The 15,158-nt window shown below is 45.0% G+C and overlaps 1 protein-coding gene across 5 annotated transcripts in view; it reads left to right on the plus strand.

The window, feature by feature from the left end:
• LMO3 (LIM domain only 3) overlaps positions 1-14,500 on the plus strand; it is a 71,211-nt gene extending 56,711 nt beyond the window's left edge. For all 5 annotated transcript variants that reach the window (XM_064155590.1, XM_064155593.1, XM_064155592.1 and 2 more), the window contains 2 exons: positions 3,160-3,285; positions 13,859-14,500. In XM_064155590.1, the coding sequence (XP_064011660.1) occupies positions 3,160-3,285; positions 13,859-13,964 (232 nt within the window). In that variant the 3' untranslated portion in view covers positions 13,965-14,500. The remainder of the gene's footprint in view (positions 1-3,159; positions 3,286-13,858) is intronic.
• The last annotated feature ends 658 nt before the right edge of the window (positions 14,501-15,158 follow it).

Below are 15,158 nucleotides of genomic sequence, written 5' to 3' on the forward strand. Positions count from 1 at the left end.
GGGGGGCTCTCGATTTAGGGCTGTAGAAATCTGCACACAGTGGGCTCCAGTGCAGTAAATCTGCATCCTCCCTGGTGCTGAATGAGAAATCCCAAATTCCATTGCCACTCAGAAGCGTGCAGAGTGCAGTGCCAGCTGCAAGGGATTTGCACTTTGGCACGCGCACAGACGCGCTCCTGCGAAGAGGAGGTGGCGGTGGAAGGTGACACAGCCTGCTCCCAGCAGCCTCTCCTGCAAGGGCCTTGAGCTGTGTCTCAAGTGTTCAGCTGTTGCACCTAAACTACCTAAGCACTGAGCTGCTCTCTGATCCCTCAGCACAGAGCTCGAGGGACCATTCTCAAGCTTGTAGCCAGCTCTATCTGCTCCTGTACTCAGCACTGCTCAGGCCACACCTTGAGTGCTGTGTTCAGTTCTGGGCCACTCAATTCAAGAGAGATGTTGAGGTACTGGAAGGTGTCCAGAGAGGGGCAGCAAGGCTGGGGAGGGGCCTGGGGCACAGCCCTGTGAGGAGAGGCTGAGTAGTCTTAGGCTGAAGGTTGGACTGAATGATCTAAGAGATCTTTTCCAGCCCAAACAATTCTGTGAGTCTGTGGGCTGGGGGTGTGCAGCCTGCAGAAGAGGAGGCTCAGGGCAGAGATCATTGCTGTCTGCAGCTACCTGAAGGGAGGCTGTAGCCAGGTGGGGTTGGGCTCTTCTGCCAGGCAAGCAGCAACAGAACAAGTGTGAAGTTGTGGCAGGGGAGGTCTAGGCTGGATGTTAGGAGGAAGCTGTTGGCAGAGAGAGTGATTGGCATTGGAATGGGCTGCCCAGGGAGCTGGTGGAGTCACTGTCCCTGGAGGAATTGAAGAAAAGCCTGGATGAGGCACTTAGTGACATAGTTTGGTTGGCTGGATAGGGCTGGGTGCTAGGTTGGAGTGGCTGAGCTTGGAGGTCTCTTCCAACCAGGTTGATTCTATGATTCTATAACCCATCTGGACGCGTTCTTGAGTGACCTGCTGCAGGTGATCATGCTTTGGTGGGGGGTTAGACTTGATGATCTCCAGAGATCCATTCTGCCCCCTACAGTTTTGTGGTTCTGTGGTTCTATTAATCTGTTTAAATAATCAATCATTTTAGTAATCATGGAATAGAATCATAGAATCAACCAGGTTGGAAGGAGACATCCAAGACAATCCAGTCTTAACTGAATTAGAAGTCAACTCGAGTCATTCTGATGTGAGCTGATGAGGATGGCTTTGTCCCAGAGCTTCTCCCAGCGATCAGAACAACTAAGCACATCCAACAGGGGAAAAATGTCTGTGGCTTCAAAACCAAACTGGCATACAGTATGTAGGCATCATACCTTCAGTAAAAGCAGAAGGTGAAAGGATTTGGAATTAAGTAGGCTTGTTGGCAACCCATGAAATGTGCTAAAATGGAAGGGTGTTATGAAAAAAAAACCCCACTGGGCTCATTTTTATGTTACCAAACTGAATGTTCTACAGAGCACCTTTGAATTCATTAGTTGAGAACTGCTTTTAATTTGGTGTTTCCCTTGAGAGCTATTATATTTTTCTGCTGTCAGCCTGATGTTGGGGGGGGAAGGAAACTGGCAGATGTGGCGTTTTCATCTAGTGTGTTCCACAGTTAAAACCAGCATTAATAATGCTTTTAATAATCCATCACAACTATTAAGTAGTTTCAATAAACTTAGTTTCAAAGACCGCTGCTGTTGGAGAAATTCTTGTTAGCAGAGCACATAAGAATTATAAACATGAGCAACCCGTGCTGGGAATGTCCTTGAATCCATCTTGGGAGTTTAGATAACAGGCACAGGGTAGCTTCCCCCCACATGCAGCTGCAGGGGGTGGAGTGCAGCTGCAGGTGGGCAGAGTTTAGCCAGCCCCAGAGGCTGACCCTCAGATTGTTATGGTATGCTGACCTATTGATGCCTTACAAGTAACTCTGGACCCTCTGACTGTAACCAATCTTGGTGGAGCACGCCTCTTGCTAGAAGTGCATATAAGTCATTGTATCATGGAAATAAAGGGGATTTGACCATCTAACCATATTGGTGAACAAAGAGTCATCTTCCCATAGCGCTCCACCCAATGTGTTCTCCAACATGCTGCCATGTAGCTAAGGTATTTTTCCCCCCCCTTGTTCATGATAGTCCTTCTGTGTCACAAAGGGATGCATATGTATGTTTGATTTTCATCTTTTTTGGTGATACACCCACTTGAAAAGTATCGGGGCAGGGGGAGGGGGGAAACCCACCCAACAATCTTTAACAAAGAGCATTGAAAGAAGCAATCCTTTATCTAGATGTCTGGCAAAAGCAGCATTTCATCTTCTTCTTACACTGTTTTGTACTTCTATTCCTGACGTGCCTATATATAGTTTACAGCCTCATTTACTTTAATGTGCTACCTGAATAACATAATCATAGCAATAACTATGGTATAGGGTGGTGAGGTGCATGAACCGCTAATGCTTTCTGACGACTGAAATGACTTGTTCATAAAATGTTCTTTTAATAATAGTGCCAAAGCTTTTAGCAGTGGATGGCAAAAAAAAAAACCATGAAGAACACTGGCTTTTTTTTTGTTTCTTTTCCCCTTTTTCCTCAAGTGTTATTTCTTTTCTAGCTAAAGTGTGTTTTAATAACAAATAGCACCAAAAAGCCAAGGTTCCGTGGCTCTCGTCTCTATGGCAGGATCCCAGCAGAAGGCTCTTCCCACGTATGCAAACAGCTTGACCTCTGGCTGCACAGTTATGTAACAGCCCTAATGTGTTTGCTGGCTCTTTGTTTAGCTTAACAAGGTGTTTCTTTTACCGTGAAAGGTTACTGCAGCCTGCAGGAGAAAAGAATATATATATATATATCTCCAAAACATCACAATAGGTTGCAATATTAATCTGTCACTGCTTCATAAAGCTCTCTCTGGCCTTTGTATTGTAAATCGGGCAGACTTATGCCACCAAAGACCAGCCTCTCCAAAGGCAGGTGTGTTAGGGAGTCACCAAAGGCTAGACAGCTGCTGCTGAAGGAAACAAAAGCAGACTAGACAACCACTGCTGAAGGAAGGGGGAAAAAAAGAAGGAACCCAAAGAAGATAAAAGTGTGGTTTTCTTTTCAGTTCAGCATCTTCAGGAATGTATTTCTTTCTGTATCTCCAGGTTATTTGGTGTTACAGGAAACTGTGCTGCCTGCAGTAAACTCATACCTGCTTTTGAGATGGTGATGAGAGCAAAGGACAATGTTTATCACCTGGACTGTTTTGCATGTCAGCTTTGTAATCAAAGGTAAGAGCATTTCCTGGGTCTGTTCCACGAGCTAAGTGCTGTTTCGGCACTGGTACAGGCATGCATTTAAGCAAAGAGGAAGCATCTCTCTGTAGTGGAAACCCAAGACTGTGATTAAGGCTCGGATTCTTTTCCTGGGACTGACACAGAGCATCTTGTACGATCTCAGGCAGAAAACTTGCCTGTGCCTCAAATCCCGTGTCAATAAAACAGAACACTTTTACTTCCTCTCCTTCAAAAGGCTGTCTGTCAAGTTTAATTGCTCCATGCTTGTAGAGGACTTTGAGATCCTTCCCTGCAGAAGAGCATAAGCAGTGCCATTTGTCACTATCACATTAGTTTAATTCAAAGTCTTCATTTTTATCCCATGTATTTCTTACAAAGCACACGTTGTGTCTTCCAGTGGCCAGAACTGTAATCACTTGAATTTAAAAGATGCTGCTCCCACCATTTTCTCTGTGGCACTTTTATTTCCCTAGCCCAAGTGCAGGCTGTGAAAATCCTCAGGACCCAAACCTGACACTGAAGCATCACCCGTAGGGTACCATTGCAGGATGAGTGTCAAAACTGCTCAAACCGTAAGCAACTGAAGTTTGCAGAGGTGAATACAGCCGTGAGGATGGCAACCACATTCGGACTGGTGGCTAAATCCTGTCTGAGGCTTTACCAAGAGCTCCATTTATGACTCTAAGAGAGCTGTGAGCAGCTTTGCCAGTGACTTCTATGAGATCTAGGATATGAGAGCGCCAATTCTGTCTGCTCCTTGATGTACCTGCTATTTTCCAGTGATTACATGAGTCAGTTTAGAGTTTCATAGCATTCATATTTTATTTGCATTTTCAGGTGGGAAGAGACACGAGATGTACTTTGCTAGGAAAGTAACAAAAAAAGTAGGAAGATAATAGTCTGGCAGAACAAAGTCAGACACAGCTCTGAATAAGCTTTGCCAACTCACCTTGTCCTAGGGTGGATGTTTTTGGAACATTGTAGTCATTTAAAAATCAAACGTCCCCAAAGAACCATAAAATGTACAGCTGCTAATAAGTGTAGCATGACACCATTCTACTCTTTAACAAAAAAAAAAAGAAACAGCCAAATTGACCTTTTTCATCATGTTGCATGGGAAATTAAAATACCAGGCAAGTAATCACCAGTGCTTAAACTATATAATAATGCAAAGTAATTATAGGTTGTAATGCTGTTTAAAGTCCTATATCAATTTTGTCACAGAAGTAAGAGGCTGTATTGTGAGCAAGGCAGGCAGAGCCTTCCAAAGTACTCACTTAAGTAAGAATCATAGAATAAAATCATAGAATCAAGCAGGTTGGAAGAGAGCTCCAAGCTCAGCCAGTCCAACCTAGCACCCAGCCCTGGCCAATCAACCAGACCATGGCACTAAGTGCCCCAGCCAGGCTTGGCTTCAACACCTCCAGCCACAGAGACTCCACCACCTCCCTGGGCAGCCCATTCCAATGCCAATCACTCTCTCTGGCAAAAACTTCCTCCTAACATCCAGCCTAGACCTCCCCTGGCACAACTCGAGACTGTGCCTCCTTGTTTTGTTGCTGGCTGCCTGGGAGAAGAGCTCAACCTCACCTGGCTACAACCTGCCTTCAGGTAGTTGTAGGCAGCAATGAGCTCTGCCCTGAGCCTCCTCTTCTGCAGGCTGCATAACCCCAGCTCCTTCAGCCTCTCCTCCAGGCCTCTCATGCATGCTCCTAGGTTTTGTTTCTTAAACCCTTCATGTCCCTATTTTTTTTCCCCAAACCACTCATCTGGTATCATCATTAAAGTGCCTAATACATTTCTGTTGTTCGCTTCATTTGTTAGGTGCCATAATGGGGCTGCATATCTTTAGTGTTGGTTATGCACAATTAGCACTTAGTTATTGTCTTGTCACTTCAGCCCGTACAAGACAAACTTCTTTAATGTAAGAAGTCAGCTAATCTTCATCAGTTAAGCAAAGCAGACAGTGTTTGTTACCCTGAGCACAAAAGATTTTCATCATAGTTAACACGCTGGGATCTGAAGAAGTGAACTTTTTCTCCCTTCTCCCCTCCCCACCAAAAGCAGAGCTGTTGTGATTGGGTTTATCATTCCTCTTTTGCCATTACAAGTGTGAACTAAGGTTTTGATTTCACTCTGCAACTAAACTATGCACTGTATTCCATGGCCACTGACCCCCCCCGGAAAAATTGCTGTTCAATGCTTCTGAAGCAGATCTTTTCATGAGGCTTTGAGTAACCTGTTCTAGTGGGAGGTGTCCCTGCCTATGGCAGGGGGTTGGAACTGGCTGAGCTTTAAGGTCCCTTCCAACCTAAACCATTCTGTGATTCAATAATCCTTATCTTTGTCATTCCTGAGCCTGCAATCGTTTGATGTTTTATGTTGGGTGCTGTTTGGGCATAGGGTTGCTGAAATACTCTGAGAGGATTCTTAAGCTGGGAGCAAAAGGATGTATTCACCTGAACCACAGCTGGTTTAGTCAAAACAGAAGCAGTTCCACAAGTTTCAAAGAACTTCAGAAAGTCTCAAAAGCAGCCCTAATCCCGATGATACTGCAGTAGCTCTCTTGGAGCCTAATAAACCAGCCTGCCTGAGGGTACCTTTCTTTCTCACAATTTGGAGAGAGTGGCACTGCAAAGAATTAATTCTGGTGGGGTTTTTTTGTAGTAAGTCCTATTTCATCAATGCTCCAACATAGGTAGCTCTTAGGTGGTTTCTAGAGCAAAGCTTTCCACTAACTACAGTTCCGTATTAATAAATCATAGAATTATAGAATCAAGCAGGTTGGAAGAGAGCTCCAAGCTCAGCCAGTCCAACCTAGCACCCAGCCCTAGACAATCAACCAGACCATGGCACTAAGTGCCCCAGCCAGACTTTGCTTCAACACCTCCAGAGACAGCAACTCCACCACCTCCCTGGGCAGCCCACTCTGGACACAGCACTCCAGGGGTGGCCTGAGCAGTGCTGAGCACAGGGGCAGAAGAATCTCCCTTGTCCTGCTGCCCACACTGCTCCTGAGCCAGCTCAGGATGCCATTGGCTCTGCTGCTCACCTGGGCACACTGCTGGCTCATCTTCAGCTCCTCTCTACCAGCACCCCCAGCTCCCTCTCTGCCTGGCTGCTCTCAGCCACTCTGTCCCCAGCCTGTAGCACTGCTTGGGGTTGTTGTGGCCAAAGTGTAGAACCCTGCACTTGGCCTTGTTCATTCTCATCCCCTTGGCCTCTGCCCACCAATACAGCCTGGCCAGGTCCCTCTGCAGGGCTCTCCTACCCTCCAGCAGATCCACAGCTGCTCCTAGCTTGGTGTCATCTTCAAACTTACTGATGCTGCACTCAATTCCCTTGTCCCGATCATCAGTAAAGATATTGAACAGGACTGTGGCCTGCATTGATCCTTAAGGGACATCAATGGTGACAGCTGCCAACTGGATGTGGCACCACATCTTTACATCTTCTGATTTCCATGACTTGTACAGCAATACACTCCACAAGTGCTGGGTACCTGCCCCAGTGCCAGTTTAGGAGCTGTTTTTCACCTGTTATGACATAGCTTTTTTTCAGAACTGAATAATCTCATCAGTTAATAATTTCCTCTTGCCCTTCTCAGAGTACTTTTTTTCTTCCTCTATTTAACCTAATCAAAACCAAACAGCAGGTTAGGAGTGAATTTACAAGAGAGCAGCTTAATTTTCTTTATTCCATCTGCCCCTTAGTGTGCCAAATAACATCACTGAGTTTTTGTAGATTTGCTCTTTCCTTTCCCTTCATATGGATGCTTCACTCTCCCTAACATGGAATTTATTTACCGAAGAGAATATTTTCAGTCACAAACACATCAACAGTACCCCAAAATCACCCACAGAGCTAGCAAGGCTCACCAGATATTGCAAGACCTCTAAGTTTGACTTCATTCTAGTGTTCTAATGAGAGAACTATGGTGGGGGTTTGGAACTGGATGTGCTTTGAGGTCCCTTCCAACCTAAACCATTCTATGATTTCCTACATCCACCTGATCTTCCCCCACTGACTTTTACATTCTTTGGCTCATTCTTTATTGCAGTAAAAGCACAACACACCTGGAGCACTACTGCAGAGTTTAAGAGGTCTTCCATTTGATTCCTTATCCCAGATAAGGATAACTCCCACCTCCCACGTGGAGTTTTTTTCCTACACAATGATCATGGTTAGATGAAACAATTCCTTCATTTATTTTGCCTTTGCCAAGGCCAAATTTCTTCTTAAATTCTGTGCCTGCTTGCTCCTTCCAGTCCCTTCTGCCTTTCACACTAGCTAATAATTACATCAACTCACATCATACTGATTCTTGGAGCAACCCATTCCTTGACTTTGCAATTGCATGGCCCCCATATAGTTACTCTTTAAATAGATCTTGGCCCAGTGCCAGAGTGTCCTGCCCGTGCTGTAGGGTTTATTTTTGGAAAGATCTGGTGGATGTTTTGCTTTCATGTACAACTTCCCTGCTTGATTTAGTGTTTTCGAATCTCTTAGAATCATAGAATCAGGCAGGGTTGGAAGGGAGCACAAGGAGCAGCCAGTTCCAACCCCCCCCTGCCATGGGCACAAACACCCTACCCTAGAGCAGGCTGATCAGAGCCCCATCCAGCCTGGCCTTAAACACCTCCAGCCATGGGGCCTCAACCACCTCCCTGGGCAACCCATGCCAGCCTCTCACCACTCTCATGCTCAACAACTTCCTCCTCACCTCCATGCTGACTCTCCCCACATCCAGCTTTGCTCCATTCCCCCCACTCCTGGCACTCCCTGACAGCCTCAAAAGTCCTTCCCCAGCTTTTTTTAAGCCCCTTTCAGACACTGGAAGGTCACAATAAGGTCACCTGAGAGCCTCCTCTTCTCCATCATCTTCAACAGCACCCAGCTCAAGTATCGATGCGGATGGTGATTAGATCTTAATTTCAAGGACAATAAACACTCTGAGCTAACTCATAATGTAACTGTCCCCTTTTATTGGCCTCCTAAAGACTGTGTTTTCAAAGTGGGTCTCATATCACCTCTGTATTCTAGAAAGACAAACTATAGACCGAGCTGAGAGATCTGAGCCACCAGGCTTAGTCCCCTGGTATCAAACAGGCACTGTCTTGTATTTTCCCCTTGGTAAGCTCTGGGATCTAATTGCTCCATCCAGCCATCTTTTGACACATTTCCCCCATTTTTTTTCTTGATCCTGATGCTTAAAGCTGTGGGGATTTGGTGAATATTAAGCTCTGCTCCTAGCCCAAAGGGTTTTGCAGCCTATTATCTTTCATGTCTCTGTCCAGCTTACTCCTAATTTGAAGTTTTTCCATCTCCTAAATAGCTGCAGAGCTTACTGACGTAAGCTGAATGGTGTGGGTGCTCCCTTTTCTTCTCTGTAAACCTACTAAACTCCTCAGAAGCATTTCACTTCGCATTGGCACTGCCCTCATTATAGTTAGTTTCCACAGGAAATAGAAAGGGAAAAAGAAGGGGAAAAAAAACCCCAACAACCAAGCCTGCAAACCACTGGAAAAATAAACTTGTAAAGAGCCCCTGCCCTTCACACTTTGTCAGGTTGCATGTGTGTGACTAGCAAAGTGCGGTGGAAAATCCTGCGAGTGAGCTCAGCTGTAGCTTTGCTTGACACTTTTGACTGCAGTGATGATGTCAACCTGCCTTTGCCTTTCCCACATCATAGAATCATAGAATCAACCAGCTTGGGAGAGACCTCCAAGATCATCCAGGCCAACCTATCCAGTCATCTAGACCATGGCACTAAATGCCTCATCCAGTCTTTTCTAGAACACCTCCAGGGATGGTGACTCCACCACCTCCCTGGGAGTTTCCCTGTCCTTCCTTTTGCTCTCCATCAGCTGCCTTAACAGCTCCTTCCATATGTAGGTGATATTTTCTCTCTGCCATTTGGAGTCAGCTTAGGGCACATTTAACACCCCTCTCCCCCCATCTGCTATACCACAGAGCAGTGTTTAAATCAACTGTTTTATACTTCTACCTGAAACAGCCTTTACTGTAGTGGGAACCAGCCTGAAAACGTTTACACACTCGTTCAAATCGTGGTCCTGAAGTAGCTGCAAACACCTCCCGCAGAAACTGGAGGGTACCCAGACAATGCTGCCTTTGTTCTCTGAGGAGTCGTGGGGGTGGGAATGTGATGCCAGGGACATCTTTATTCTAACACCAACATTAGTGCTCCTTTTATAAACTCTGAAGAGTTACTTTGTGATGCTTTGGGAGTTACCAGCCCCCCCCGCCACACACACACACTTGCCACCCCGACTAGACTCAGCCAGCTGCAAGTTAAGGAATGAAGCTTTATATTCACAACTTAGCACAACATACAAGCAGATAGTTACAATATATATAGTTATATACAAGAGTAATACAGAAACACAAAATCCCCCTCCCGGAAAATCAGAGTCCCCAGGAGGCTCCTGACCCAAACCTCCTTTCCCCCACCCCTCTCTCCCTCCCTCCCTCCAGAAATAACCAGATCAATCCCCACATGTCTCACATGATAAATCTGGAGAGATCTGAGGTGAGATGTCAAAAAGATGACGAGGAGGTTAGAGGAAAAAATGTTAGTTTGGATTAAAGAGTTACGGCAGAGGCAACCACACAGATCCAGACTGCCAGAGAGAAGGAGCAGGACTGAGAGCTGAGCACTGTGTGAGCAGCGAGTGTCTTATCTATATTTTGCCTTGCTGCACTTCTCAGCAGAAGAATGAGTGATATGGGGCACTCTTGGGCCTGCATTTACCCTTCCAATTTCAAGCTGAGCCAGGTTTAAATCCTGGAGTGTGCAAAACCAATGTTGAGTCGTTTAGATCTTTGACTTCAGAATAGGCTAAATCTGCCTTTGAGAGTCAAATCAGGTTGAAAGTGGTGGATGGGTAGAATTGGTCATACTTCCTTCGTGTACTTGCCTAGTCTCACTGTACTTGGGAGCACACATTCAATACCCAGGAGCTACATGCAAGCCTCAGTGTCTTTTGTTTGTTGAACTTACACGATGTGAGAAGAGTTGCAGCATTTGGACCACAGGCATCACAAGTAAGAGGCTTCCCTCAGGGCACAGAGGCTCACCTCCAGTGTGCAAACACACCCGATGCAGGCAGACCCTCATGCCATAGGTTATCACAGCACCAAGCACGTCTAGACAGGCCACTGGCAGCCTCTCCATGAGAGCTGCATGCTCAGAAGGTAAATGATTTGTTGATCTGTGTGTGTTTAAAGTCAGTCACGCATAAAGCTGTCAGATGCCATGTAGACACGGGGAGAGCGTTTCTGGCACTACATATTAACATAGCAAAAGCAAAAGGCACTGACACTTTTTACTGGGAAAGGCATCCTGGCTGCCTCGTGTAGCTGCTGTAGTTTAACTCACACCACGGCACACAAAACAAGAGTGTCTTTCAGCCAAGCCACTGAGGCAAGAAGCGGTGCAAGGAGTCAGATGTGAAAGTATGACTGTGCAAGCAAGTTGCACTTCAGGAGCAAATCCTTCATTTACTAAATATTTTTAACAAATTAGCCTGCTGAACTCTGCCTCAGGCTGGAACACAGAGGGAATACAGAGCTGGAAAGCATTCACAGTTCACAGTTAGTGCTTTCTGCTGGGTGAGCAGAGGTGGTTGCGTCTTCCAGTGATGCCTGCTCCTCAGGGAGAGCCAGCCTGCTGTGCAATAAGCCTCTGATGAGGTGGGCACTGCTGGCTGGACGTCCCCATCACTAATTGGTGAGAGCCTGGAATGGGTTGCCCAGGGAGGTGGTTGAGGCTCCATCCCTGGAGGTGTTTAAGGCCAGGCTGGATGAGGCTGTGGCCAGCCTGATCTAGAGTAGGGTGTCCCTGCCCATTGCAGGGGGATTGGAAGTGGCTGCTCCTTGTGGTCCCTTCCAACCCTGACTGGTTCTATGACTCTAATTGTTGGGCTAACTAATGCAGTGACTGAGCTGCCACAGGAGCTAGCTCGCCCTGCTTTAGGCCAAGCTGATACAGATGTTCCTTTAAAAGAAACTAAGAAGGACTTTCTGATTTGTCTTCAAAGCTGACTTCTTTGGGGCAAAAACCACTTAGTAAGGCTAGTTACAACTCTTCTACCTAATCTGGTGAAATGCACAAAAGAATTTTGCCCAGGTTATTGTCGATGGACAAACCCACAAAGGACAGAAACTACAGCAGCTGAGAAAGAACTCATGTGTCTGTTTGGAGAATTGTGCATTTCAACTCACCCACTCAAAATCCACCTCTGTCATTAGCAGCCTCATATTCCACGACTGAAGGACAGCAGGAACCTGTAAATTCTCTAAAGGAGTCTTGACCAGAAATAAAGATTTTGGGATCATTCTGTAATCTCCACGTTCAGTCAGCACCAGCAGCAGGCAGCGATCCTACAGAAAGGAAAGGGGGAAAAGGAGCCCACAAATAAACAAAACCAATTTTCCTTTAAGAGCAGAGCTAATTCTTTTCAATCCACTTTTTTTATTACACTGTTTTCCCCTCTATCTATTTAGCTAGCATAAGGATAAATTTCCAGAGCTACCCAGTTGGAAAATAAATGGCTCCGCTGTTTGTCTGGCATTCCAATCTTCACAAATGTAAATCAGTCCAACTGCTACTCATTTAAACCTCCGACTTCACAAAACATTCAAGGACTGCTTTCAATACACAATTTCATCTGTGACAATTCACCAAGATTTCTGCTCCAGCATCATTAGAAATGGACTATCTGATAAAGAGAGACCACTATCAGAGGTCAGGCGGGTCAGCCTCGTGTCACTTACCCGGTTTTGCTGGGTCAACTACAGCAGGCAGCGCTACGTGGAGGTTAAATTGTTGCAATTAAATACATATACAGCTGTTCCCCTGGCTGCTCTGGTGTTAAATCTACCGTAAACAACACGAGCATTTATATCTGACCCTGATTGTGTCCGAGGTGTCACCGTTCGGATACGATACCGAAAGAAGAGGACGTTGTAATCCGTTACACTTCCAACAATACTTCACGTAGCGAAGATCCACAATTAGCTGGTGCAAACTGGTTTCATTCATTCATGTCAGTGTTAAGGGGTTCATTTAGGTTACTTTCTTTCATTTTAATTGCAATGGTGTGAGCGGTGCCTCCCAATGTATTTTGTAGCTGGAGAGTTCACTATAAACAAAGGCACCTCACCCTGCCAAGGCAGTCACTAGGGAAACTCTTCTTTTTCCTGTGCCTTAGCCCCATTCACTTACTCCCCAAGTATCTTCAAGAAGATTGGCTTTGCCCAGGGTAGGGAAGGGTTGAGGGGGAAGTCAGTGAAGAGCCTTCTTATATTCAAGTATACTGCTTACTTGGAAAAATCCTACTTAGCTGGAATTCTGAAGCCAACCAGCCAGGAGCGTTGACGTTAGGTGATTTTCCTACTCAGCAGTGAAAATCAAATGAAATATCTCAGCAGCGTTTTGTAGCAATCAGATCATTTTGATGCACCTAATGGCATAACAAGGTAGCTGTGCTGATACCACGACAGAGAGCAGTTAGCTCAGAAACTAAATTTGTAATCAATTCCTGCAGGGGAGAAAAGAAAGAAAAGGTTTCTCCGCATACCTGCCTGTGCATCTCTGGTTTGCTCCACAATGTCTGTAAAGTTGTGTGTGTGCTACAGGCAGTTCTCAGAAACACTATTTTAAATCTTAGTTAAATATCCTACTGGAATGTGCCAAGAAATTCTTCCCAATACACCTGAACAAGGCAGACATATCTCATACAACCTCCCTACACAAGATAGAAATGACAGATCTCATACAACCTCCCTACACAAGGTCATTGATACAACATAGCTCGTACAACAAAAAAGCTGGGGAGGGAATTTTTAGGCTATCAGGGAATGGAGCAAAGCTGGAGTTGGGTAGGTAAAGCCTGGATGTGAGGAGGAAGTTGCTGAGCATGAGAGTGCTGAGAGCCTGGAATGGGTTGCCCAGGGAGGTGGTTGAGGTTCTGTCCCTGGAAGTGTTTAAGGCCAGGCTGACTGAGGCTGTGTCCAGCCTGATCCAGGGCAGGGTGTCCCTGCCCATGGCAGGGGGTTTGGAACTAGATGACCCTTGTTGTCCCTTCCAACCCCAACTGATTCTATGATTCTATGACTTCCCTACACAAGACAGACAGAACATATCTCATATGACCTCCCTACCATGTATGACCACTCTGTTTTGTCTCTGACTGGGGCAAAATCAAGGCGTCTACTTTTCACTCACCTTGCTAGCCTGAGATATTTAACCTGTGTGCTGGTGGCCCAATCCAAGACTCCCAGACTTTGGTGGGCTTTTGGATGAAGTCTTTGGCTGGAGAAGCAAAACTGGTGCTTGATTGGACTAGATACTGTGGCAAGCAGAGCACCGATTCTGACACCGGAGCAATCCCTCTGCTAGGCTTTCACAGACCGCAGAGGTGCGAGCCGCCCGGGGCAGCACTACAAAACCCTGCTCACCACCATCTTTGTGTCTAAGCTCTTATCACATCACTCATCCTAAAACTCCTCTTTCTTCCCCCCTCCTCTGTTATTGTAATTTCAGATTTTGCGTTGGAGACAAATTTTTCCTGAAGAACAACATGATTCTGTGCCAGACAGACTATGAGGAAGGTTTAATGAAAGAAGGTTATGCACCCCAGGTTCGCTGATCCGATGCCACACCACTGAGCATACAAAGCACTATGTTCTTTTATCTTTTCTGCTCAACATGTACATAAGAAACGGCACAGGAACCTACTGACTAGCATAGATATAGGGAGACAGGATGGTTGCGTGAAATAAAAGGCGGACTGCATCTGTATCTAGTGAAAATTGCTCCAGTTCAGAGTTGAATGTTAATTGACAAAAAAGGTACTGTACATACAGCTGGATTCTCTTTTGGGTTTTTTTTTTTGCCTGCTCTGGGGGGTTTTGGTTCGTTTGGGCTCTGTTTCTTTTTTGTGTCATTGGGCATGAGATGTTTATTTTGGACTATTGTATATAATGCATTGTAATATTTGAAGCACAAATGTAATACAGTTTTATTGTGTTACCATTTGTGTTCCTGTTTTGCTTCTTTGTATTGTTGCATTTAGTACAATCAGTGTCTAAACTTAACTGTATATTTATGCTTTCTGTATCTACCAGCTATTTTAAATGAGCTGTATCTTTCTAGTAAAAAGCATTAAAGAGCAAATCCCAACCACTATGCTACACTAAGAGCTTAAGAATGCTGTTTACATTAAAACTATCTAGAAAACTAGTAAGTCTAGCAGCACCTGCTGCTAACCATGCTATGGTTAAGGGTCTACCAGCACTTCTCTTATGAGCCTCTATTTTTCAGGGGTTAAGCATCTGCTGTTTAATTGCTTAGACTTTTCCTCAAAGAGCACTTTTTATTTTACTACAAAACAACTCTGACCAGTTTGGGACATAGTATAAAAAGGAGGGAGAAAGAGAAAGAGAAAGAGAAAGAGAAAGAGAAAGAGAAAGAGAAAGAGAAAGAGAAAGAGAAAGAGAAAGAGAAAGAGAAAGAGAAAGAGAAAAGAAAAGAAAAGAAAAGAAAAGAAAAGAAAAGAAAAGAAAAGAAAAGAAAAGAAAAGAAAAGAAAAGAAAAGAAAAGAAAAGAAAAGAAAAGAAAAGAAAAGAAAAGAAAAGAAAAGAAAAGAAAAGAAGAAAAGAAGGGAAAGGAAAGGAAAGGAAAGGAAAGGAAGGGAAGGGAAAGGAAAGGAAAGGAAAGGAAAGGAAAGGAAAGGAAAGGAAAGGAAAGGAAAGGAAAGGAAAGGAAAGGAAAGGAAAGGAAAGGAAAGGAAAGGAAAGGAAAGGAAAGGAAAGGAAAGGAAAGGAAAGGAAAGGAAAGGAAA

The sequence above is a fragment of the Pogoniulus pusillus genome, chromosome 15 (genome assembly GCF_015220805.1).
Source record: "Pogoniulus pusillus isolate bPogPus1 chromosome 15, bPogPus1.pri, whole genome shotgun sequence".
NCBI classification, from domain to species: Eukaryota; Metazoa; Chordata; class Aves; order Piciformes; family Lybiidae; genus Pogoniulus; species Pogoniulus pusillus.